The sequence below is a fragment of the Anser cygnoides genome, chromosome 17, assembly GCF_040182565.1.
Source record: "Anser cygnoides isolate HZ-2024a breed goose chromosome 17, Taihu_goose_T2T_genome, whole genome shotgun sequence".
Lineage (NCBI taxonomy): Eukaryota > Metazoa > Chordata > Aves > Anseriformes > Anatidae > Anser > Anser cygnoides.
This window is the reverse complement of record NC_089889.1, coordinates 11,569,380-11,595,328: the sequence shown is the minus strand read 5'-3', so window position 1 is coordinate 11,595,328 and position 25,949 is coordinate 11,569,380. Positions and strand designations below refer to the sequence as shown.

At 51.5% G+C, this 25,949-nt stretch overlaps 2 protein-coding genes and 2 non-coding genes across 12 annotated transcripts in view; 1 reads left to right on the top strand and 3 right to left on the bottom strand.

Moving 5' to 3' along the window:
- The window catches only part of PXN (paxillin), a 43,678-nt gene extending 29,846 nt beyond the window's left edge, over positions 1-13,832 (bottom strand). Inside the window, exon 1 of one of the 7 annotated variants that reach the window (XM_066978622.1) lies at positions 13,691-13,832. In XM_066978622.1, coding sequence (XP_066834723.1) covers positions 13,691-13,703 — 13 coding nt within the window. In that variant the 5' untranslated portion in view covers positions 13,704-13,832. Of the gene's footprint in view, positions 1-205; positions 2,019-2,077; positions 2,624-13,690 lie in introns of those variants that run through there. The other 6 variants (XM_066978621.1, XM_066978624.1, XM_066978620.1 and 3 more) reach the window with 6 other exon arrangements.
- A 3,700-nt stretch (positions 13,833-17,532) lies between these two features.
- LOC125182809 (U4 spliceosomal RNA) lies at positions 17,533-17,673 on the bottom strand. Its single transcript, XR_007163419.1, has one exon. It is a non-coding gene; the product is annotated as a U4 spliceosomal RNA (small nuclear RNA).
- A 471-nt stretch (positions 17,674-18,144) lies between these two features.
- Positions 18,145-18,285, bottom strand: LOC136786583 (U4 spliceosomal RNA). The gene has a single exon (XR_010825634.1). It is a non-coding gene; the product is annotated as a U4 spliceosomal RNA (small nuclear RNA).
- Positions 18,286-19,613: 1,328 nt separating this feature from the next.
- Positions 19,614-25,332, top strand: SIRT4 (sirtuin 4). 3 transcript variants are annotated; one of them, XM_048064045.2, is made up of 5 exons: positions 19,614-19,825; positions 21,212-21,717; positions 22,384-22,678; positions 23,815-24,018; positions 24,556-25,332. In XM_048064045.2, exons 2-4 carry the CDS (start codon positions 21,218-21,220, stop codon positions 23,965-23,967), a joined length of 948 nt encoding a protein of 315 aa, XP_047920002.2. In that variant the 5' UTR covers positions 19,614-19,825; positions 21,212-21,217; the 3' UTR covers positions 23,968-24,018; positions 24,556-25,332. The 3 variants fall into 3 exon arrangements, with proteins under 3 accessions (XP_047920002.2, XP_047920001.2, XP_066834743.1); XM_048064044.2 differs by having other exon boundaries at positions 19,615-19,829; XM_066978642.1 differs by lacking the exon at positions 19,614-19,825 and having other exon boundaries at positions 19,844-21,717.
- The last annotated feature ends 617 nt before the right edge of the window (positions 25,333-25,949 follow it).

Here is a 25,949-nt window from a genome sequence, read left to right as displayed (position 1 = left end):
GTTCAGGCGCTCAAGGCAGACCTGGAAGCCATTTTCAGCCACATTTCTCAGTCGCAGCAGTTGATAGCTCCACACCTTAAACCTAAGCCTCCTCCGAGTGCCTCCATCTGATAGAACAGGCTGTGACCTGCAGCAACTACCAGCAACAAAGCCTGCAGCCACAGCACCCGAATTCCGGCGGGGCTCAGCAAAGCAGGATCCTTACCGTAACGCCCAAATCCCCTCGACAGCAGGAAAGTCATCTGCCCTGCAGAAACGGAGAAGCGATATGCAGCAGCTAACAGCCCAACATAACACGGCAAGTCCGTGTTATATCAGAATAGAAAGCAAGGCTGCCCTTCAGGCCCGAACTAAAAATACTTAAGTTGGAATTTCTCAGCCTGATTCCGCAGCCTGCGATGAGCCCCACCTGCTACCGAGCCTTTTGTCAGAATCCTCTCCTTTCGGAAGCAAATAAACCTGTGTTCCTACAGGTCGTTATAGTTAGCCCTAAGAACAATTAAAAGAAGTAACGATCTGCACAAATTAGAGAGTCTCCATCTCTCAAGTACCAAATTGGAAACAGCTTTGGTCTCCACGCAGGGTAAGTACAGCCTGACAGTCCTCTCCTAGCGTGGCTCTTCTTGTGCAAGATCTATTTCTGATCTGTGCCTGGGAGCAAACAGATCCTCAGGCGTTCCCAGCGAGCCCCAGACAAAGGCATTAGCACACGGCCAGTACTGCCCTAGCTGTCCCTGCGAGGGAGGCAAGCCGGCTCGGACAGAGCTGAAGGACGTGAGCTCTGCTACAACACGGCCCCGCTCGGGCTGAACAAGAGCGAAGTGGCACCCTGCCCTCCTTCGGTGGGAAGAGACTGGAATGAGTGTACGTGTCTCACACGAGTGACTAAGTAGGTACTACCAGTTCAGTTCTGACCCGGCCTGGGTTGCAGCCAAAATCTCGGGTGGGAAAAAAAAAAAATAAGAAAAATGAACTGCCAGCGCACTAACCTTTAGCCCTCTGTCTACCCTGATGCATGCAAAAAAGGGCAAGTAAAGCCTCCCCATACATGTCCTAAGAATTTTTATTCGCGGCTGGTTTCCTTCAGAAAGTTTCTAGAAACAGGGAGCAACGTTAAAAAAAAATCCAACAAGATCTGCTCTCCTCTGCCAAAACAAAAAAATATTCATGAAAACCAAACAAGCAGCCACTGAGCTGACCCCTCAGGGACAATTTCCCAGGGCCAAGCCGCTGATCAAAATACCAAGTCCCTTGTACTCCGACAGGAAGAGGGGCTCAGCCAAGCCAGCTATCTGAGGAACCAGACCCTTCCTGCTACATCAGCAGGCAGCTACTCCACAAGCATCAGTAGGTCAAGCGCAGCGCACACGGCCATTTTACAAACATCTACCAAGTCCAGTACAAGGGAGGCCTCCATTAAATAGAGCAGGGAGTCCAAGGATGGGTACAGAAACCTCAGGAAACCAGATTTTAAAGTACAGCTCTGGCAAAGGGAAGGAGGAGAAGCTCAGGGACAGTCCTGTGGCTGTTCAGTCAGGCAAATGTTTGTGGGAACGAGTCCCAGTGGGCAGTAAGAGCATCAGAGCACTGGGAAATTTATCGTAGCCTACAGTGCTGCCACCCCCAGCCAAGCTGCTCTCTTCAAGCCAGACACACCAGGTGGATGCCATATCATGAATATCTTGGCAAAAGTCAATTTGCCCTCCCTGTGTAGGGAAAGGAAAGGTTCCCTCTACCTATCCTTCTTCTTCCCTGGCAGTACGTGTATGTCTCCACCAGCAGAAAACCTTTCCTCCTTCAGAAAGGGTATAACCAGACTGGGCAGACTGTTCTCAGGTTTTTCTGGAGAACTGCGCAAAGACAGCAGGCAAGAGGGAAACAAACTCCCTTCAGTCATGTGCTGGACACTGCTCGGCCCCAGACTACAGGACCTGGAGGAAACCACCGAGTGCAGAGGCGTGTGGCACCCAGCCGCTTCCCAGCAACTCCCCACACACCCACCGAAATGAGGGTGGACATATTTAAATGCGTTTTTTAAAAGCCCCAGGTGGACTGTGTTCGGTTGAGATTTGCATACCTGTAAGCAGTCGGATCTGACTTGAACTCAGCATTGTTACAAGCAGCACTGAAGTGACAATATGTGCCCATCTGGTAGCAGGTAACTCTTCTCAGCAGGTTCTAAGCATTAGCCCCGTGCCATATACGTTGGCACATCAGAGGAGCTTGAAAAAGGCAGTGGCTTCCAAATCTGCAGGCAACAGCAACCCTCATTTGCTTGCACTTCAGGGCCCTCAGGTGGAAATGACAAATTTGTAAATTTGGCCATTTAAAAGGACACCTTACAACAGCTGTGGAGCACTTACCGCTCGCAGATCATAATTTGGGAACTGCTGATTCTACTCATCTGGGGAAGAGAAACACGTTACATCAGGGCTTACATGGGAACAGAGTACAATAGTTCCACTGGACAGTGAGCACCAGAGCTGAGGATACAGTTTCACAGGATGCAGAACGGCAAATTAACAGCTCGCCACTGCCAAAAATGGAGAGGTTTTGCTCCCTCTTCCAGACATGTGCTGCTGCCACTTACCTCTCTTGGCTCTGGCTTTTACAAGACCCCTCCATGAACCAATTTAACAGAATATACACCTCCCCCCCCCCAAAAAAAAAAAAAAAAGACTTTCTTCTGAGTTAAGAAAGTAAGATAAGCACAGGGGTCAGCGAAAAGGAAGGGGTATGTCCAAAGAGCCAGAGGATGCAGGAGATGGAAGGCGTAAAATGAGGGAGGTAAGGCCACCCCCCTCCAGGGGCACTAGGCCACTACACTGAGCCAGGCTCAAGTGCCTGCAGGACTCACTTCAGAGCCAGCATCTCATCCAGCTAAAGATCACTGTGACCAGATCCATCAGCATATGTAATGGTGTTGGATGCTGCCAGAGACAAAATACTGTCAGAGCTTGCACGTTCTAACTTAATTATCCCTTTTTTTTTTTTAAGTAACTGAAACAGGAAACCATGTGGACCCCATAACCAATAAAGGGAAGGATAAGATTTGCATGGTCATGCAAGAACAGGCATGAAGCTTAACGGAGGAAAAAAAAAAAAAAAAACCAGCATCTTTTAAACTGTGGAAACCCTATCCAAGCAGCATAAACAGATCTGAATATAGACTCTTCCAGGCAAAGTGCCAATTAGAAAATTTGAGCCACACATAAAGATGATGAAATGAAGGAAAGAAATATAAGAACGAGTTCTGAATTAATTACAAGCACGAGAAGCACAAATTCTGCCCACGAAATACAGAACCCCCGGCTACCAAAAGGAGGAGGCCAGCAGTTCGGAACGGGGACACTGAAGAGACACTGCAATCTTATCCCTGTTTAGTACAGCCTTATTGAGACACACCTAGCCTGAAGGCTCTGAAATGGGAGACCATAACGCAGGCTTGACAGATCTTAGTCCTTCCAGAGAATATTTTTGCATACACTCCAACAACTTTCCCTTAGTAGGTAACAAGCATATCTCCCACGAACATGAATGCAAAGAAAGTCCAACAGATGCAGATCTACCCTTAAAAAACAACCTGTGTCAAGTTGGAAAAGCCCATGCCTATAAGAAGAAATAAAGTCCTAGCAAATCTCAGATACTGAGGATGCCAAGTAAAAGGTTAGTATATGGAGACATAAATTAAGACGAGTTAAAAAGACTTGTTGGCTTGACTTGCCAACTATTCTGAGGGAAGATGCTCCCCTTTTCTTAAGAAATTGGTGTTTCTTGTCAAATATGGCATCTGGTTTAAATGGCTTTTTAAACATTCATTTACCAAGAAAATGCTCTCAAAATGGTGGACCTCTCTTTTTAAAAAAGTTTTCGTTTCTGTAAGGGCTCTCTGCAACAGAGTGGGAGCAGACTTGGAAGCAACGCCGACCTCTTTGTGAGCCAAAAAGTGTAAGTCATCATCAGGAACTGACTTTACACAAAGCACTGCCAAAAGCCCAATGTAAACTCACAGAGCAGGGCAAGGGGAAATGACAACAAAATATTTAACATTTTTCAGTCATGTTGATCTTAGTACCACTTATAACTATAATAGGTAGAAAGTTTTAGAATGAAGCTTTCAATCTAATGAGCATTCTCCTAAAACCTCAAGATAATCCAAGTAATTACAGAGTGGGCAAGCAACATCTTTGAACGAACCCCTAGAAAAGACCGCAGAGTACAAGGGTGCCATGAGCACATGGCTGACAATCTAATTAAAACAGCTTCTTTTTTATTTCAGCAGCAGCCTCTGGGAATGAACGGAAGGAGGACAGTGTTGTAGAAATGAATGTGGGAACTGCCCCCCAGTTACTTTGGGAGAAGATGTGGGTGGCAACGTCATGGAGCTCGCCGATGGCCCGACAGCTCCACAGCTCTGCATTTTTTCAGCATGGGCAAAGGAATGTGGCTTAGGAGTTTCACAATGCCGTGACCAAGAGCCACAGAAAGAAAAGAAATTGTTAAAGCCAGACAGAAAACTAACATTTTTAGAACTAGAATATATTTTAACCAGTGTACTGAGAAGAGCTAGAGAATCTGTCTGAGGTTCCCTCTCTCTTCCTGCTGTGAGAAGATAGGCAACCTATCCTTCCACCTGTCCTCTGCCATCAGGACAGAAGTAACAGTTACTAGAATCTTGCTTGTTTCGCCACCTGCAAGAGAAATAACAAGGATTTATTTTTACCAGAAGCAGTATTAACAAAGCAAACAAACGCCCGACAGCTTCTCCATCGCAGTGTTCTGCCCAGAATTTATTAGCCAAAGAAACACTTCATCCTACCAACGGAAGGCTGCTTTACTCGCAAGAGAACTCATGACTACAGAAAACCGCAATAAAAAACTGATAAAGGCAGAGTAGAAAGTAGATTTTGAGAGGTAGAAGTTGAGTAAAAGAGACCAATCTCCAGCGCTGACCAAAAATGGAAATGCCAGCAATACTGAAATAGAAGCAGCATGAGAATAAACTTCCCTTCATAGGTACGTGAAATGAATCCCTCTTCAAATTACTTTCTGAAAAAGGGTTTTCAGCGTGATCCCTAATTGGCCCTCCGCTAATCCTAAGATACAAGTCACCCAACCGTTCCGAGAGAACTGGGGAAAGTATTTTGCACTCATTTACAGAAGTCAAGATTCCCAGCTCCTGCATTTCTGCCTCGCTGAAAATTAAGTTGACTTCCTTGTCTCAACTCATCACATTCTTCCTGCCGTACCCTGAGCTAGGGCACAGTAGAAATTTGATTCATTTCCCTACCAAGGTCCTAGATGCATACGTATTTTGTAAGCACGGGTACCTACACGTCACTATTGGGCGCTTTGAAATTGAGCTGATCCCTCTTCAGAACCACAGCGGCGTTCACACCGCACAGAGGGACCAGGCTCAGTCACTTACACACTAAATTACACACGCACGAGGACACACACACACACCAGGGCAACTGTCCCCTCGCTGAGAGCAATATTCTACTCCCATCTCTGTGGCAAACCCAAGCTGAACTGCTGAAAGCAGCTGGAAAACAGACTAACTTCAACTGCTTCCCCCCCAAAATAGCAAATACAAAAAAAGGCTGTTTCTGCCAAGCAGCGCTGAATACACCGCATTCCATTTCATTAAAACAATTACTCAGGAGCCAGCCAAGAATTACATAAAGCTTCCTCCCCAGCCCCTTCTCTCCAGCCCTCCTCCCCAGTCCGCGGTGCGAGGATGGGGTCGCGGCGAGCGACAGCAGTGCGCAGAGGGCAGCGCCCCGCGCCTCGCATCGTGCCAGCTGTGCCACCCCAAAAAGGACATTTCCCAGAGCCAGGCAATGCCATCGGGGGACCCCAGCCGGCCCAAGCAGGGCTGCATTTCCCACGACAAGCAGTGCCACGGTGAGCTGTTCATGTAGTGTGCTCCCTCGTGTCCGATGGGAGATTGGCATCCAGCAAGTTGAGCCGTAACTTAGAGGAAAACGAAGGGTAACCTAACAGCTTTTGTCTCTGACTCACATGGCCACGGCTTCCAAGCACGATCCCGAGGCAGAAGGTGCTGGAGGCGCCAGATTTAAGCAATTAAGCAGCACAGGAGCAGCATGCCAGAGCAGCTGTGCTTGTGAGGCACTGCCCAAGGGACCCGCTCAGGACAGCCAAGCGGCAAACCTCAGAGTAAGCACCAGCAGGGCGGCCTGAACACGCCAAGTTTCGGGTTCTGAGAACCTGACTGACAAATTCATCCCAAGCTCCGCGCGGCCCGGCCTGCCTGACAGCGCCGAGCTCCTCACGTTTCACAGAAGTCGGAGGCAGCTTCTTGTGGCCAGCACCGCTCACCCACCCGCAGCCCTGAGCTGGCCGCTGATAAGAGATTTCATGACGTGGCTGAAATGGCATTTCGCTCCCTCCCCCCGCGCTCCAGCTCTCTGCAGGGATCCTGTCTCACTGCCGGAGCTGCTCGCAGCCAGGCAGAATGGTTCCAGCTGTGTCTCACGCTGCCTAGCCAGACCTACGCGGCCCAAGAAACGTCTCCCACGTGAAAGGAGCAGGAGGCAGAGCTGCAGCCCGGCAGAGCTCTCCCCATGCGTCTCGGTCCCTCTGCCCCAAAGGGTTCGTTTGCTGGAGACAACCAAGAACCGCATTCCCTGGCAGTAAAGCCAGGGGATGTGCAGTTAGCCTCAGGCCCCCTTCTCTGATGATCCAGTTCAAGTTAGTGGCTCCAACCTAAAAAGAAATCTTTCAATCGAGAAGCCTCGAGCTTGTTTAGACCCATGAAAGAGGGCAGAACAGGGAGTACTAAACCCCCTAAACCAGCAAATCACTTACAGCCCTCCTGCCCGTGACCTTTTCTACTTTTAGCTTTCTTTGCCCTCTCCTGCTATTAGAAAAACCCAACCTAAAACACAGTCCCCGAGCCACCGCAAACTTCCCAAAAGCAGGGGGTGAAGTTCTCTGCTCACCTTGCTCTTCAAGGATGGAAATAAAGCAAGGTCCTTCAGGGATCTAGTCAGACACGGGCTAATTCTGCCTGCCAGCTCAGTTTTGCGACAAAAACACGGCATTGCTTTATTCCAGGAGACCCCATACAGTTTGATTTATAGCTAAGCCATTTAAAGCACAATTCCCCATGCAAAGTGTCATTCAGAAAGTTCATTCCCTGGAGCGGCATTTACTTTTTTCAACGTTCTTTACATCATTTGCAAAACGTTAGAGGTTTAAACAACTGCAATGAGCAGTAAAAAGAACAAGAACTCCAGCTACACTCCAGCGCCTGCTGCCAGACACGCTCAGCAGTGCCCCGCAAAGCCTTCGACACTGAACTCACACACAACAGGAACGCGGTGAAAAGTGCCATGCCAAACTGCTTTTGAAGTCTTCCAACTGCCCCAGCCTCATTTAAATAACTCAAACTAAAGTTGTTCACAGCGCAGAGGCACTCCGCCGCAGGGAAAAGGAGTCGGGAACTAACGCCGCAGGCTGCCTCCTCCTGGGGCCTCCCACAAGTTCACTGGGATCCTCAGCTTGTAGTTTATCCTTAGATAAATTTCCCATGTAAAATCAGAATAATTACTGGCTGCTCCAAGAAAAAGCTGCATTTCTATGAGCAGAAAAAAAAGCTTACCAGATTCCTAAACAGTACAAGCATGTAACCTCAGGGACTCGAGCTCCTCTAACTGAAACATCAAAACCACCGAAGCTGTTCTCACTCCAGTTGCTGTTTCTACTTTGTTTGCTCTATGAAGATCTAAAAACGTACTTCAAAGTGTCCGAGTGCTCCAGAACCCTAGCACAGAGGAGAGAGCAGGGATTTTAGCACGAGCCAATCAAGGGAGGCTGTCCCCAGCCATCCGGTTTGCGTGGCTCTGGTTCCATTTGCAGTGAGAATGAACATAAATGGGGAAAAAAAAGCACAAGTGATGTGACACAGTCATTACCCACCTCCTATTTTTATGCTATATCTTTAGCACACGACATTCTTTGAATGACTTCACGACATTTTGTGGTAAAGGGAAAGACTCGAGCAGAACTGCTGTGGGGAACTTGGAAGGGAAAGGAAATCTCTTCTCCCTGCTCACACAGCCTGTCATAACAGAGGCTGAAGAAAGGATGAGCAATCAGCAAGGCAGAGAGGGAACATAAACAGAGCTGAGAAGGGAAGAAAAACTTATAAATCTAATCCAAACTTGCTATTGTATGCTCTTCCAGCAAGGGAAACAGGAGAAGCTTCAAAGAGTTACTATTCTGAGATACTCAGCTGGAAGCTATTTTAGAAACACGGCGATCTTCACAAACGTTAACCACACTTCGCAGGTAGGGAGCTGTTACCCCGCTGCACGGACGGAGGAGCGATACGCCCGCAGTCGGGGCAAGTTTCTGGAGCTGTAAATCGATCGTTACTTTATGCTGGATTAAACATCAAGTGCAGCTCAAGGAGGTGGCCTCACCCAGTCCCCAGTCCCCTGCCCACGCCCTTATGTCAGGACCAGGATTTGTACAAACACGTGGCCAAAAAGGGCAAGGAGCGGATCTGGCTGAAAAGAAACCAATTAAAAGAAGAATTTTCAGAGGAATCAGCTTGCTGACCCAGCCACGCGTGCAGTGGTTACGCTGACACAACCAAGGGAGATGGGGAAAAGCAGTGCTGCAGCCAGCAGTTAGATCAGGCTAACCCAGTCTGAAATCACAACTTCCACGCTGTCCCCAATCCGTTTAGTTTCAGCCCAAAAGGCAAGGAGCGGGGCCCCTCCTTGCTTCCACGCGGCGCTGGCTCTACTTATCTTGCCGCGGGACGTGATAGCACAGCTTACTGACCCCGTGGCAAATCGTCTGCTCGGCCTGGGTGAGCGGGCGGGCGAAGGGGCCGCTTTTCCAGCACACCCGCGATCCGAACCGATTCGCTCTGCAGCCCGATTACTCACTGAGTAAGCAGCAAGGGCGCAAGAGATGGGGAAGCAGGAATCACCATTTTTGGCTGACTTCTGCATCTGAAACTAAACCGAAGGAGATGTGCAGCGAGACTTTGCAAACACTGAAAAACAAGAGCGGGGCCCAAAGGTCCCCACGGTTCCCTGCTCAGCGTTTTTACACGTAACAGCCCAGCAGTCATGGCATCCTGTACTCCTGGGGTGTTACTAAACCTCAGTGAGTTAGGACGGGCTGGAACGAGCAAGAAACTCACTCCTTAAGCCCCATCTTCTCACCGTACGCTGTGGGAGCTTCCCACAGACAATGTCTCACTTTCAGGCGGCAGAAACAGAAGAACGTCTTCATTACCAGCTTCCGCAGCGCACAACGAGGGACACAGACGAGGGCGGGGAGGCGCAGGCCGGGACGCAGAGCGGGAAGCTGGGACCCGAGATCCCAGTCGCTCACGGCCATTCCCCACCACCACCAAATCCAGAACCCGGCCTGGCCTCCTCCAAAGCCTCAGCAGAGCCCGGGTGTCGCAGCTAAGGCAGCAGTCCGAGTCAGAGAGACTCGTTCTGCGGCCATGGACTGCTTACTGCTCCCCCGCAGCTGCTGCACAGATTCGCTTCGCGGAATTTATACATATCTGCTGCAGGGGATCAGAAAAACTGCTCTCGCGCAACCAGAAGCGCGCTGTTCCTGCTCGTTCCTCGGCCAGGCTTCAGAGCTCTCTCTGTCACTGCGGAGTTTCGCAGCATGTTCCACGCCATACAGGTCGAGGGAAAAGGGATGAGGAAAAAAGGGTCCAGAGAAATCGAGGTGCTCGGATTCCCCGGGAAAGAGGAGAGACAGAATTGAGTTTTCTAAGAGGTTACCCATTCCTTTCTCTGCTGGTAGAGATGGTGTCAGAGGATCAGTTTTAACCAGGAGGGCAGCTGAACACTTGGGATAAGTTGACCTCTCCCAGCGAGAGACAAAGGAGCTAAAGACAGCGCGGAGTCCAGACTTTCCATGGAAATAGAGCAACAAGAAAAGAAGCCTCTCTCTGCATCGCACGCCGCTCGAGGCAGAGGACTCCCTGTCTGAGTTGCTCGGGACAATGAAGCCCCTGTTTCACGAGGGGTCAGAGCAGCTAAGAAGCTGAAACAAGTCAGAACCCCATTGTGCAGAGCATTAGTCCTGTTTACAGGCTTCTCACCCAGCAGCAGGAACGGCTCGGGAACCTGAGCCAGGAGAAAGCCGAGGGACCTGGCAGCTTTGCCGGTGTTTCCTCCCCAGAAGAGGCACCGAGAGCACGGCCCCGCGGGGCGCAGCCACCCCCGAGCGCTGGCAGAGACGGTGGGCAGGAAACCCCCCCCCCCCCCCACGCTGCCACCAAAACTCCGCGGCAGGTCTGTCTCGAGGGGCTTCAGCCCTGCAGAGAGGGTGGGTGACAGCTCCTGAAACAGAGGGAACACCTTCCGAAGTGACAGCTCTTGTAGTGCTCAGTCTTTGTGCCCAGAATGCTTAAAGCCACGTCGCTAGACAAACATCCTCCGACAGGCAAATCTTCTACAAGTGAGCAAGCACACCTAAAATAAGAAGCTCACAGACCACTCTGCATGCACAGCCAAAACACTGCCATAAATACGTTCTTGCTAAACAGCAGAAACAACTTCTTTGTAAAACACCTCTCACGAGCTCTACTGAATGCTGTTTTGTTCTTGATTGCAAACTCCAGTTAAAAAAAAAAAAAGTCTGAGCTCCTCAAAAAAAATAAACAACCAAGCAGTAGACATGAAAGAATTTCAAAGCCACCAAAAGAAAGCTGCTAAAAGCAACACCATTTCTGTCTGGAGTTACCAAAGCTCTGAATAAATAAAGAAATAATGAAAATAAAACAACACTAAACAAAGACTTCACAGTAGTGTTTGCAAACAACTTCTTCCAAAAAAATAAAAGATGAAAGTTCCTGAAGCTGTGAAATCCTTTCTCATCCTCGAAACCAAACCACTACAGCTTTTTGCTAGCTCTTGAAAATCAAGACGACGTACGAAAAGTGAAATTAATCTTTTAACTAAAACTAAACAGTAACCATACTGGCCCCGCAGTAAATATACAAAGTTAAAAACAAGTAGGGAAAATGAGCTTTAAAGAAAAACACTGAAGGTCTTTTGTTTTTATTGAAAGAGAACTCCTTGAAGCTGCAAGAAAACATTCAAAGCCAAAAATCGAGCAGTATCTGACTACAGCAACTGCAAAGCCTCCCTCCTCCCTCTCTCCCCAGGCCGGAGGCTTTGCAGGACGGCGATGTCTTCCCCCACGGCCAGCAGACCCCGCGGCCTGCTCGCACACTGCTCAGACAAGGCAGCTCCACAGAACCAAGACTTCAACAGCTAATTCAAACTGCCTGAGGCAGACGTACAGGCTCGATCGCTGGCTTGCCGGAATTACAGCCCGTGACCACACAACGCCCCCTGGGAAAGCCCGGGAAGGGGCGATGCCCCCCGAGCCAGGATGTGTGCTCTGCACGACTCGGCTCCACGCTCGGCGCCAATTCCCAGCGCGGCAGAACGACAAACTCATGCCGCAAGCTTCCTGTCAAACTCCAAGCACATCCGCACGGCGCGCTTCCTCCGAGACCGACGGAAGGCAATCTGGACGGGCCTGGTGGGCTGCCTGAACGCAGGGCTTCCTCCCCCCATCCCTACAGCGCGCCATCCCAGCTCCATCGGGAGCCAGCATCCAGCGCCCCGTGCCCCAACTGCTCCCCTGGGGCAGAGCTCTGGAGCAGCTCCCTGCATGAAGTGCGCACCCTAACGCCATTTCTCCAATGCTGGCGGTGGGGAACAAAAACCAGAAAGTTTTCTCAGCTCCAAACGAATCCCCAAAGCAACCCAAACCCTTTCTCACAAGGGTGAGAAAACCCACCCTGCCCAGCATGAAACCAAGATACTTCTGCATCTCCATTTTGCAGCGCAAAAGCGCACGCTGATCAACACCCCATCAGCTCCAGCCTCTGGAAGGGAGAGGGACAGCTAAAACATGTTTGTAAGTTTGGGGAGTTAGGGACAGAGGCGTAACAGGCCCCGTGAGGCACTCCCTCGTGCCCAGCACGTCCGTCAGCCTCCAGTTGTGTCCGCACCACACAGGGTCAGAAGCACGGTGCAGGAGTATTTATCTCGGCTCGTTTTACACAGCATCAGCTCCGAACCCACGAGGCACATTCGCTCAGGTTCAATGCTGAACTACTCCGGGGCCAAAAGCAGCCCTGGCAGCAGCACATCTACGTGTGCGTGGCATCGTGCCCGAACCATCGAGCCCTGCGGGACCAGCCTGGCTACAGCCGGAGCCAGCACAGCCGTCTGGATCCATGGCATGGTTAATCCACAACTCGGATAATCCACCCAGAGATAACGAGGGATGAAAACAAACAACGCTCACTTCGGTTCAAAATGTGACTTGTTTCAGAGGAGCTGTATCAGCACAGCCTTGCTGCCTTACTTACGCATCCCAAGGTGAGCGCCTTTAGAAAAACAAGTGAGCGATTTGCGGACTAACAACGATTGGCAAAGGGAAAATAGGTGGCGTGATCTTTTATGGTGAGTTCTGCAGACCAAAGAAATTATCTCAGAAAGAAATGTTCCACTTTTCTTGCTCAACTGATTACTGTTAAGATAGTCAGATCTCGTCCAATGTGAAAGGCTGCACAAAAATTGAGAAAGACCTGGTGTGACCATGACTTGATAAAAAAAAGTTGCTGAGATGAGAAGTTCTATTTCAAAAATCAGATTAAAACTTTCACTTTTGACGGCAATAACACTCAACACCGCAGAGGAACACCAAAAATCAGACCTTTTCCAATTTATTCTTTGCAGCTCACTTCTAATCCTCCCACAGAGGAGAGAAAAAAAACGTGCTGAAGCTGCAGCAGCCAGTCCGGCCAACTGGAAAGCCACCCAGCTCCCGTGAATTTAAGGAATGCAACAATCGCAGCTGGCAGGGCACAGCCCTGGTGGTCGGTCGGAGCACGTTGGCGGGACGCGAGCCGTGCCGACACGACGCTCCGTGCGGGCTCACCTCGACGGCAAGGCAGCCCCGGCTGCGCGGGTCCTGTCCTGACTGGCCACGCATTCCTCGGCGCGCTCCGAACACGGCGTGGGAGCAGCGCCAAGAGATAACCGTGCTGAGGGCTGGCAGAAATGGCAAACGGATCCGCCAGATAACCGTGCTGAGGGCTGGCAGAAATGGCAAACGGATCCGCCTTGGCTGAAGCACGCTGGCGGGAGCGCGGCGGGCACCCAACGCCCGTGCCGCCAGCCAGCGCGCCCGGGCTGGGGCTGAGGTTTCGCCCCGCCAGGAGGAATTCCTGCTCGGCAGCTGAGGGCCTCCCGGCCGCCCTGGTCTCCTCGCCAGCCCCCTTCGGGGCCCTTTTTCTGGGGCTGTGAGCCCCGGCTCTACGCCAGCGGCACCCCGCGGGGCTCCGGCTGCCGCGGAAGGGCAGCGACCCTCCCGCGGTGCATCCTGCCAGGAGGGCTGCTCCCCGCTGCGGGGGGGCCGCAGGTAACGGGGCTCGGCCGGCCTCAGCGGCTGCACCAGGGGAACTCGGCCGCCCTCAGGGCCCCCAGAGCGCGGAGGGGATCCCGCGGGGGGGAGCCGGGGGACAGCGGGGCGAAGCCGAGCTCCGAGAGGGACCGGTGGCCCTGAGGGGGGCCTTAGGGGACCCTGAAGGGTCTTGGGGTGCCCTGAGGGGGCTCCCCCCGGCCCAAACGCCGCCGGGCGCCGCGCAGGGACTCACCCAGGTCGTCCATGGTGCCGCCGCCGCTCCCGCCCCGCCGCCGCCGCCCGCTCTCCTCAGCGCCTCGCAACTTTCCCGCCCCGCCCCTGCGCGCCCCCGAGGCCGCCTCCGCGCGGCCCCGACACCGCCTCGGCGCGCGTGCCCGCCGCCGCCCCCTGCCGGCGGGAGCGGGCGCGGCCCCGGCCCCCTCAGCGCCCCTCGGCCCCCTGAGGCCGCCCGGTTCTCGTCAGGAAGGGCCGCAGGGGGAGCCGCGGTGAGGGGCCTGGGCGCAGCCCCGCTGCCCGCAGCTGACAGCAGCCCCCAGGGGACCCGTGCCAGGCCTCACCCGCGCCCGGCGCCCCTCAGGATCCACGGCCCCACCCTGTGCGTCACCTCAACACCAGGACCTTGCCTGACACCTCCCCACTGGTCCCTCAGCAAGGTTGAAGACACGATGTGAAGGGACTTGTATGCCTTATGTACATGTGTGTGCCTCCCGCGCTACGTGAGAGGGGCTTGCGCTCAGCATCTGTCGCTGCTTTTCCACGACTGAGCAGCAATAACTTCGGGGTGCGTCCCCTCGGGTGGGGCGACGTGCACCGCCGGCATTATTTGCTGGTAGCGCAGCAGAACCGGGGCGGTCAGGATCAGGCCCCCTCCCGTGATCCGTGCTTCTTCCAGCAGCAAGCGGCAGGCAGCGGTCCTGGCTTGGGTTGTGCCTCTACCCCTGCGTGAATAAAGTTTCCGCTGTGCTCTGTTTGCATTGTAGCCTGGTACGCAATGTTCATCACCAGCTTCCTACCGGATCCTTTGTGAGTGTGGCACTGAGTGCAAATCAACAAAATGAAACAAAACAAACCAGCTTTTTTTCTGTCTCAGGGCAAAAATGAACTTCTCATAGGGATACATGCAGAAGAAATAGGTTGTGTCCAAGCGGCTTCATGTAAAGACAAGGAGTCTCTGCCCCTAAAGCTTCTCCCTGTGGCTTAAGCACTGCTGTGGAAGGGTGACTGAGGTGGAAGGCAGAGCTGTCGTGCAAGGGACATGATCCTCCAGTTGTTTGGCTTTTAAACCAAGCCTATTCTCATTGCACTTGTCATACCCAGGTGCTGTTTACAGCTGAATTCTTTTTCACACCCTAACATTTCATACCCAATATTGGCAGTCCCCTACCTTCCTGTGGTTTCCCAGTGAGAAGGGCAGGTTAAAACCCAAGCTGCTACAACAGCTGCTCAGAGGGGTGGCCTCAAGCAAAACCCACCCAATGTTCACCATCCTCTGTCCTTCCTAGTGCCCTGTAACTCCTGTTTGCTCCCCATCTACCTGCTCTCTGCCTCCAAAACGCTCCTGGACTTGTGAACATCTGCTTGATGTTCAGCCCTGTGCACGCACAGCTGCAGTTCCCTGGGGACAGCCACCCCAGCAAGCTCTTCCCCAGCAGGGCAGCACCCAAGGCTTGCCCAGAGGCGGGTGGTGGGACCGAGGGGGAAGCTATGTGGGGTGCAGCTGCAGCCCTCGTAGCTGCTGCTGCTGGGGAAGCGCTGGGGAACGAAGGCACGTCATGCGTCAGAGAAGTATGCAGTGCTTCCTCTTGCATGCTGCCCCGCGACTACAACACGGTATGACTCAATCCTTATCTTTCACAGAAGTTGTGACAAGAAGTTGTTGTTCTCATTTACAGATGGGAAACAGGGCTGGGAGCCGGAAATAAAGTCAGACAATGAGTCAACGTAAATTTAAGACTGGACTTCAGGACTTCCTGCCTCCACACAGCCCAGGTGTTCAGGGTGCTTGCTCAAGGCATCTTTCCCCTCGTCAAAGCGTAGCTAACCAGCTATTGACCAGCCCCACAACTCTTCGGGGGGCTTAACCCACTGGCCTCCACACACTCAGAAACTGTATGGATTAAATCTCCGCCTGCCCACTTGGGGTCAGTAATCTCAGACTGGAGAAATCCAAACTCATTTCCTAAGAGGTGTGATGAAAAGCACCAGGCTAAATTTTTTTCGGAGAACAGATACAAAGCTACAAGACTTGTAAGGCACATTTAGAGCCTACCTGCGCACTTCAGAGAGTGACTTGAAACTGTAGAGTGAAGAGAATAACTGAATTGCAGCGCGTCCTCTGTGCTGTGCCACAGGGACGTCACGCAAGGGGACGTGGCTCTTTCTTCGGGTGGACACAGAAGGAAAATTCGGGCAGAGCCTCAAGCCTGAAGGTTTCCATTAGCTTAGGGCAACAGCAGCACACTTCAACATGCGGCTCCCTCATGCAAGGTCCAACTTCACGCTTGGTGGAAGGACCTCGTACAGCAAATGGAGCAAACGACTTCTAGCACAGGGTGGGGGACATGGCTTGGTGATACTGGATGAAGGAACCACTCGGGGGGCATTGTCGCAGATAGTTCTGTTAGAAGGAAAGAGAATCAGTCAAGGAATAGACGAGACACTTACCAACCGACCTTGCTTATATGAACCAAGCAAGTACATGAACTGCGTTACTCATTGTCAACTACACATGACTTCGGTGCTTATTGCTGTGCCTCATTCTGACAAAGGGTGACGGCACCCCATGGCTTCGGGTTTTATTTCAAATGGATATTGCAGGTAATGGAGTGCAAACAGGGGACAAATGCCATCTAGGAGGTTTCACTGTCATTCTTCAGTCACCGTTGTGTATAACACCCCAGCCCAGCTGACATTACAAACCTGATAAAGAGGGAATATCAATGGCTGCTACTAATTTTCCTACTCTGCCTCGTTATAAACAGCTGCCTAACCCAGGGTCGTCCAGGCAGGGTACGCGCACCCGGATGGCACGTGTGGCCATGCAGAGAGCTTCAGAGGTAACTGGCCGCAGCATAAACCACGTCAAACGAACACAAAAAGACAGAGGGCAGCTGGCTTGTATCAGAAACAGTGTGGCCAGGAGGGCTAGGGAAGCAATTGTCCGCCTGTACTCGGCTCTGGTGAGGCCGCACCTCGAGTACTGTGTTCAGTTTTGGGCCCCTCGCTACAAGAAGGACGTCGAAGTGCTCGAGCGAGTCCAGAGAAGGGCAACGAGGCTGGTGAGGGGTCAGGAGAACAAGTCTTACGAGGAGCGGCTGAGGGAGCTGGGCTTGTTCAGCCTGGAGAGGAGGAGGCTCAGGGGCGACCTTATCGCTCTCTACAGTTACCTGAAAGGAGGCTGTAGAGAGGTGGGGGTTGGTCTGTTCTCCCACGTGCCTGGTGACAGGACGAGGGGGAATGGGGTAAAGTTGCACCAGGGGAGGTTTAGGTTGGATATTAGGAAGAACTTCTTTACGGAAAGGGTTGTGAGGCACTGGAATAGGCTGCCCAGGTTGAGTCACCATCCCTGGAGGTCTTTAAAAGAAGTTTATATGTAGAGCTCAGTGATATGGTTTAGTGTAGGACTTGTTAGTGTTAGGTCAGAGGTTGGACTAGATGATCTTGGAGGTCTCTTCCAACCTAGGTGATTCTGTGATTCTGTGATTCTGTGCTTCCCACTGTGGCAGAGATTCGGCCAAGGAAGCTGGTGTGTGGTGGTCACAGGTCCCCTCTGTGGGGCGTGCTTAGGTGTTAGACAACAGCGGTGGCTTAGAAATGCACAGGGTTTATTTAACTTAGAGGGTAGAAATGGACGGGGTTTTCGTAGAGGGTTTGGGGTTTGCACCAAAGCGAGCAGCTGCTTTTTGCAGAGCAAAGGACCGGGAGCTCTTTGGCAAGGAAGAGCCAGTTTTTGAGGCAAAGACTGGCACTGGACATACATAAACCGGCAAACACAGGGAGAAAAAGACGCGTTTTAAAGCATACACTGCTCCCACTTCCTGTCCCTTCGCTCTGTTTTTGCACACCCAAATTCAGTCTCCGTAGAGACTGTCAAAAATTGCCAATGCCGACTATATTTCAAGTCGTCATGGCGGGGTATTGGGAAAAGTTTTCAATTAGCAATAATCGCGCCTCGGATTAACCTCATTGGCTACGATACTGCCACTGCGCAAAGCTGGCCTCAGCTTCCAGCCGCCACCACGCCTCGCCCCGGGGCCCCCCCCGAGGTCACGGCGAGCCCCCCGCCACCGCCCCCCCCGCCCGCCCCGGTGCCCCCCATCTTCCCCGCGCCCTCCGGTGCCCCCCGATCCCTCCCCGGGAGGGGTCTCCCCGTTTTCACCCCCCGTACCGAGCGGCGGGGCGGGCGAGGGGCTTGCTGGGAAGGGGTATGCAAATTTGGCGTGACGTCACGTGGCGCGCCCCGCCGTGGCGCGGGATCCCCCGCCCCTTGCGGGTGGAGGCAGGGGGGGGATGGGGGCTGAATGGGATGGAGGCTGAGCGGGAACGGAGGCTGAACGGAGACGGAGGCAGGGCGGGGATGGAGGCTGAGCGAATATTTAGGTTGAATAGTAACCGAGGCGAAATAGAGATGGAGGCTGCAGCCTCCTCCTCCTTTTTCCATTCTACTTTTTAACCAGCTCATAGCAGCCTCCGGAGAGGCCCGCAAAAATTGCCTGTGCCGACTGTATTTCAAGTCGTCACGGCGGGGTATTGGGAAAAGTTTTCAATCAGCAATAATCGCGCCTCGGGTTCACCTCATCGGCTACGATACTGCCACTGCGCAAAGCTGCCCGGCTTCCTCCCCCGCAGCCCCCACCCCGCCGCCGCCCCCCCGCCTAGCTCAGAGCGCGCCCCCGCCGCCCCCCCGCGCGCCCCCGCCGCGCGCGCCCCCTGCCCCGCCGTGCCCGCGGCCCGAGCCCCCGCCGGGGGGAACGGGAGGGACACGGGGCAGGAGGGAGGCTGGAGGGGACGGGAGGCCCGCGGGGGGTGCTGGGAGCGCGGTATGGTAATGAGGGGGGACTCGCCCCTTTTCTGGGCAAAAAGGCAGAAAATCCGCCGGGTTTTGCCCAAAACCACCGGTTTCCTCTCAAGGGGAGGCTCCTTGCAGAGGACAAGACGCGAGACCAAGCGCGCTGTTACCCAGCGCGTTCAGCGCCTGGCTGCCCTCCCTCAGCACCGCGCACCGAGGAACCGGGGGGCTCCGTGCCCCTCGTGCCACCGCTCCCGTTGTCACCTCGGCTCCGCAGGCCAGCAGCGGGCTGCCCAGGCACGGCACGGCACGGCACAGCGGCTGGCCAAACCTAACGCCAACCGAAAAGCTGCACGACCACCACGCGGAGCAAGCCCCTCGGTGGCGAAAAGCTGGCTGTTGAAGGGGTTCAGGGCTCGGGCTGCGCCCTGGGAGAGGTGCAAGCGGCTGAAAAAATATAACTGCCCCTCACGTCTCCTCCACACGTACTCTGGGAGGTATACAGAGACCGCTTGTCACGTGCTGACCGCTGGGGTTTGGTCTGGCCACGTTCATCCCACACACCGGACCAGACTGGCGTCTGTCCGCCCTTGGTGCCATGGTCTGTTCCCACATCTCTCACCCAGACTTTCTCCTGTCCTTCCAACTGTAACCATCAGGACCACCAGCCTGGCTCACTTCGGCCAGCACCGAGTGGAGGCACCGAGGGCACGAGAGCGGGGCCGACATGTCGTCCCCGCGTCCCCTCACACTCCAACCAGGCACATCTCCCCACCGAGGTGTCCTTAACCACCCCCCGTGGATTTGTCTCCCGTTATTTGTTCAGCCACATTCTGAGGCTAAAACCTGCCGCGTTAGCAGCAGTGAACGGAAAATGCAGGCTTTCATAAGGACACGGCCCTACAAAACCTTACCTACTACTTACACTTGCATCAACTCTGATTTTATTCTCCTACGCTTCCTGAGGGCAGCACGCAGCGCTCGCCAACGCACAACTTTGAGGAAGGTGGGCGATTTCTTTCCCTGAAGCATGGGAGTTGTAGTGTTTCCTCGGGCTTGGTCTCCTGCGAACTACATTTCCCAGCAAACTCCTCTTCTGCGGGCCTCCGGAGGTCGGCAGGGCAGCGCTGTGACAGGTAAGTTTTGGGCATTATTCGCCGTAACGTGTTTCATTTCCCTGGCTGTGCGCACCGTGCCCACCGCCCCTCTCCCCGCACCGTGTCATTGTTACAGCGGAACAGCTCGGGTGACACGGCTCTGGATTTCTGGCCTGGAGAAAGCCGTCCTCTGCCTACACTGTTCCCTTCCTGCGGAGCTGCTGGATGTGTGTTAGAAAACAAACCCTAGCCTTGGACCTTGGTAGGTACGTGTACGGAGCATTACATAAGCGTGGTGGGTTTTGGTGTGCGTTGTTTTGTTTTGTTTTTTATTTTATTTTTTATTTTTTAAATCTGAGCCCTTTGATATTGACAGCAGCCTTGCATTTCACAGGAAGCGTTCAGTCCTTTGTAAGTTTCTCTTTGACTTCCACGCTTCAGAGCCTCCCTCAGATGTATGTGCTGTTCTTGCTGCTGGGCCCACCGCTGCCTTCTCTCTCCTGTGGGTCACCCTATATTGTATCTCCATTTCATTCCCCCCTCAAAACACTTCCTTCTGAGAGATCTTTTGACTATAAGGGGCAGGGATGGAGAATTTTCATCAGTTAAAGCAATTTAATCACCATCAAACTGGCTTAGCAGTCTCCTGAGAGCATCATGACAGGATTTATTCTCAAAGCAAGTTACAGTTTATTGGGAAACTCTGTCCCCCCTTCTAATTAATATGGAAAATTAAACCTGGTCGGAAGGAAGGCCTGACACTACTCTTGCTAAACAACAAAAGGCAAAAATCATCATGAACATCATCCTCTGCTTTGACATAAAAAATAATTCAGGACTATAGGGGAAGGCTTTCCAGAATAAGCCTGCACGTGGTGCTTAGATTCAGCCCTGATATCAGTCAGCCCTGAAAAACACTGGCATGGCCGCTCTGTCAGGGCGTTGGTGATTTCAGTCTGATTTGCTGGGCTATGGTGCCATGGCCCTGAGCCCAGGCAGCCCTCCTTGTAATTCGACTGAGGATGAAGTGCTGGAGATTAACTGAGACAAATCTGCCGTTTGCCACCAGCATCTATTTAGTATCAAAGTACTTCCAGCTGAACATGCAGACTTTCAGTCTATTCGGATATTGCTCCACTTACTGTAAGAATTGGTACTTGAGGGAGACCGGGGACTTGAGGCAAAGCAACTCAGACGCAGCAGGAATCTAAAAACCAGCCAGGCTCTGAAGCTCAGGCCCCTGGAAGGAGCGAGCTGCCTGCCTTGCAGACAAACAAGCTTGCTACTTGAAGAGCTTTCTCAGAGCTGCCACAGGTCTCACAGGCAAGTTGCCGGTAGGCAGCCGTTAAGGAACTGCCCCCATACTGCAACAGCTCAGCTGCGAGGTGCTCGGTGCCCTCCTCCAACTGCCTTTAACACCCTCACGCCGTCAGCACTCCTCTGCTACCCTCTGTGAAAGGGACATGCAAACACTGTCCTCGCACGGTGGGGTTTACTTAACAGCTCCAAAGTAATCCTGATTTCGTTAGAAAAAAAAGAGTAAAGAAAACTTATCAGCAACGTTTTCCAGAGAATCTCAAGAACATAGAATCAAGGACATGCTCCTTGCTTTCTTTTACCTGCCCTGTGTTCTGTTCTTGGCTTTTAGCTCAGCATGTTCTCTGCCAGGAGGTTGTCAGGAGATCGCAGAGCCATCAGACTCCATCACCTCAGACACCACTCGGTGTCCAGGAGCTCTCCAAACTTGGCTTTCGTGCCAGCCTGTCTTCCCCCGGATCCTGCGGAAGTAGAGGAGCTGCAGCATTTTGTTTCCAGCTCCAAGAAGCTCTTTGTAATGACCGGGGCTGGAATCTCGACTGAATCGGGGATCCCAGATTACCGCTCCGAAGGAGTCGGGCTCTACGCCAGGACAGACAGGCGGCCCATCCAGCACGCCGAGTTTGTTCGTAGCGCCAGCGCCCGGCAGCGGTACTGGGCAAGGAACTTCGTGGGCTGGCCCCAGTTCTCCTCCCACCAGCCCAACACGGCGCACCTGGTGCTGAGAGACTGGGAGAAGCTGGGAAAGCTTCACTGGTTGGTGACCCAGAACGTGGACGCCCTCCACACCAAAGCTGGGAGCCGGCGCGTGACAGAACTGCACGGCTGCACACACAGGTACCCCGTGGAGAGAGGAGGATGGCTAGTGCTCTCGTGTCTTGTTCGGGGTGACCAACGTGTAAGTGCAGTGGTAGCTGCTGAAAAAGGAGGCAAAATGTAAAAGCACTGCGTTAGTGGAGATGGCGTGCTCAAGGGTGGTTTTGTGCTGGGGTGAAGAGGATCATGCACCAGTGCTGCTCACAGAGCAGTGTTTAAGAAACAGACACCACCCTAATTTTTGGAGTGCTGTTTGGATCGTGCTTAGAACCTACATCAGTCAGAACCTCCCATTTCCTTGCTGCAGTAAATATGCTCTTAGCAAAGGCAGGGGGACCACGAGGATGCAAAGGGTGTCCAGGGCTAAGCAGAGAGGGTAGTGCCAGAAATGCACAGGCTGGGCGTCTGGAGAGGAGCCATCACAGTCTGCCTGTGATCACCCAGAACTTCCTGATGAAAAAGCTCAGCCCTAACTGTGAGATGGGATGCATGGTAGGGTTTAAAGTGCTTAGCCCAGAGCATCCCCGCAAAGCAACAGCAGAAAGACAGCTCAGTGACCTTCACTATCTGTTAAATAAATGGGGGCGATGACAACAGACTTTCCAGGCTTCTAAGGAACAAGTTCCTGGCTCCGGAGCTTCAGCTGCGTGAAGCTCTCTCTCCATTACAACTTTGCTCGCATTTCAGGGTTTTCTGCCTGGGCTGTGGAGATCAAACCTTGCGCTCTGAGCTTCAGGAGCATTTTGAAGCTCTGAATCCTGCCTGGAAAGCTGAAGCACTCGGGGTGGCTCCGGACGGGGACGTCTTCCTGACGGATGAGCAGGTGCGCAATTTCCAAGTCCCAGCTTGCAGTAAATGCGGCGGCATCCTGAAGCCCGACGTGACGTTCTTTGGAGACACGGTGAGCCGGGAAAAGGTGGATTTTGTGCACCAACGCCTGGCAGAGTCAGACTCCATGCTGGTGGCAGGATCCTCTATGCAGGTAACGAAGTCTTCCTCCCACACTGCATTCCTGTTTCTGTGCTACTCTGCTGGCAACAGTCCTTGGTCCCACAAATTAGGACTGCTGTTTGCCATCACCACAGCTATTTCAGAACTTCTTGGTAATTTTTTTTTTTCTATTGGTGGGATTTAGCTGTACAGTTGTCCTGTTTGGGCTTCCCTGTAACTCCACGACCAGTCTCTGTCATGCTGCTGTAAATAACCCCAGTCACACTTCAGACCTCACTCTCCTGCCTCCTCCATCACTGCGTTGTAGGCTCGTGGTTGCCCATAAAGCCAGGATACTGACACAATTCAGTTCTGCAACATCACCACCCCGCTTTTTTTATTCCTTGAATTTTTTAGCCTTTGCCAGCTTTCCAGGCCTCATGGAAAGCTGTGTGCAATACCAGATTTTAGGACTTCTAATTTCTAATTAAGCTTCTGAAGAAGAGAGCAGAAGTCTCTGCTTGCTGCTTAGGACTGTCCTTTGTATCACACCATGTTTTCTCTGTGAACCATATTTTATCTGTAAGATAAGGTGGTCTAGAAAACCCTGGTGTTTAACCTGTGAAAGCTTTTGGAATAGAGTTTGTGTAAGAGATTTTCCAGGAACATGTTCTATTACATTAAGAAAAACTAATGCTTTCCAGAAAGGCATAAAATGAAGGCTTGGCTGACTGCAATTCACTTCACTTCAGGATACTGGAGACAAATTCCGTGAGCTTGCACTTCTTAAGCACATAATCCTTTGTACAGGAATGATTGAAATGCCTTACGTTCATTCTTGTAGTACCTAAGCTGGGCCACGTGAGAACCATCAAAGCAGAAGCATTTAAGTACCTATGATAACTAATAAAAACTGCTGCAGAGATTTACTAAAAGACAAGAACTTTCCCCTTCAATGTATATATTTTCTACAAAAATGGAAACCCTTCACTGATAAGAGGTCAAAAGCTGTTCTCTTCTGTGCACTCCTGAATGGAGAAACCTACTTGAATTAAATGCAGTTGCATAAAAGTGTGTATATACAGCCCCGTTCTCCTGCCAACAGCAACTACTTTACTTTCTTTAGACCTTTCTGTAGCTGTCCTTTGCCTATGCTGCTAATAATTCTGTCTGCTGGTATTCCTGCAGGTATACTCTGGTTACAGGTTTGCTCTTGCTGCTCAGGAGAAGCAGCTGCCTATTGCAATCCTTAACATCGGGCCCACAAGGTTAGACCACTTTGCATCCTTAAAACTGAATTTGCGCTGTGGAGAGCTGCTGCCTCTGATTGTTGCACACTGACCCAGCAAGCTGAGCATCAGCAGCTATCAGGAGTAAAAATATTTCTCCAAGGTGAGTGCCTTCCCTGGTCAGTCACCTGAAAGGGTAAGAAGATGGGTTTAAATATCCATTAAATGCTGCGACTGAGATGTACTGACTAAAAAGATGTTCCCACAATGTTCCCATCAAAGCCTGGCTGCAAATATTCATCTGCACCTGGTGTGCTCTGATGGGCCATGATGTTGCTTCCCATGATCATGAACAGAAAGCATACTTGGTGCAAGTGCTCCCAGAAAATTAGGCAAAGGAAACCGGAAAACCTGGCAATGTTGACTTCTAATCCGGTTGTCACAAACAGAAAACTACAGGGGATCAGGGGATCATGTACAGATTCAGAGAACGTGATCAGTGCTGCTACCTTCTCACACAATTTCCTTTGTAACATACCAATTCATGAACGTTTCTCAAGTCACCATACTCTTACTGATGATTCGAAAGCTATGCCTGGTTGAATTGATTCAGCTGATCAAAACACTGCTCTTTTGAAATGTGGATAACGTAAATGTTCAATTCCATCGATAAAGCAGCTTCTTACCTCCACTCCTACAGGACTTACCATCTCAAAAGTGGAAAACTTCAATCTGAGGGGCATCTGCGAGATCCTTATGTGTGGCCCCTGATGACACCAGGAGAGGGCAGCAAGCATCGCACATGTCAACCTGACCAGTTTGTTTTCTGCATTGACACCATCTCCACTTAACCAGGAAGGAGAACGATGATGAAAAAATGTCTTTTCTGCCTTACTTTGTGGTTGTAAACAGTGCCTTCTCTTTGCACTCGCTGGGACAGGATAATCAGACATGTGAGAACAAAACACTTTTTTTTTTTTAATAGTTGTCCCAGGAGAAGGGTGAGGGGCAGGGAGTTTGACCAAGTAACTTGAGGTAGAATAGCAGAGGAGAGCAATGTGGAACACCACAGTATCAGCTGGAGGATCCGTTGTCATTCGTGGGCATGCAAAGGGGGTGAGGAGGCAAGAGGATTTGCAGTTGCCATTTTCCAAAAAAAATGGCTAAAAAGAGAAGCTGGACAAGGATACTACTCTTGTAAGAAATGATTTGAAAGCACAGGCCACAACGTTGATGTCTTTGAGCAAAGAGGGGAAGTCAGCACTTCTCTCGACTGTCAGTTGACCAGTTAAACTGCTTACTATCTGAACGCTTTAAAAATGGAATATTGTTGAGATGCCAGAGGATTTACTTTAAGCTAATATCTGACCAGAGCTGCTTTCAGTGTGGCTGCTACCTTTTCTAGAATGCATTTTTTAAAGATGTTATTTAATTAATGAATAACTAAGTAGCGAATTAAAATTGTTTACGTGACTGATACTATTTGCATTGCAATTTCCTCTCCCTCCTGTGATTTATTTAAGTACAGTCTCAATAGCCAGTTTAGATTCATTTTTTCCATTGCAAAAATGCAGGATGTAATTACTAACAGTTGATGAATTGAGAGAGAGATGCAATTAAATCTGCACAATAGGTTTCCCTCAGGACTGAGCTCAAGCTATTCAGAGATGTGATTCTGCACACTCCTAACAGATCTGTCACTACAGGGTAGCCGTGTTTTGGTAATCCTTAGGGTGGTAGCTTAACATGTTATAACATATGTGGAGAATCTTGCCCAGACTGGAACATTACATTTTTGACCCAACCTTCCATGTGAATCTACCACTCCCCTCATGGCTACAAGGGAGTGTAATTGTCGTTCCAAATGCCCCAATCCCACTCCTCACATAACATGTCCTATATGAATGACTTTGACAAGAACTTTTTTGGAAGAAGGAGTGCCAGAGTCATTTACTAAAAGGGCAATAACAAAGCAAGGAGATCTGTCCACACGATGCAAAATTCTTGGGTTTGTTTTTGCCATTTTCAGGAGCAAGTAAAATACAGAATCAAAGGGATACTTAAGGACCCAATTCTGCAGAAGGTGGAGGAAAT

Coding starts and splice junctions, on each gene's coding strand:
- SIRT4 (XM_048064045.2), top strand. CDS start 21,218: ATGTTCTCTGCCAGGAGGTTGTCAGGAGATCGCAGAGCCATCAGACTC. Junction 21,718..22,383: donor CTGCACGGCTGCACACACAG/GTACCCCGTGGA, acceptor CTCGCATTTCAG/GGTTTTCTGCCTGGGCTGTG. Junction 22,679..23,814: donor TGGCAGGATCCTCTATGCAG/GTAACGAAGTCT, acceptor GTATTCCTGCAG/GTATACTCTGGTTACAGGTT.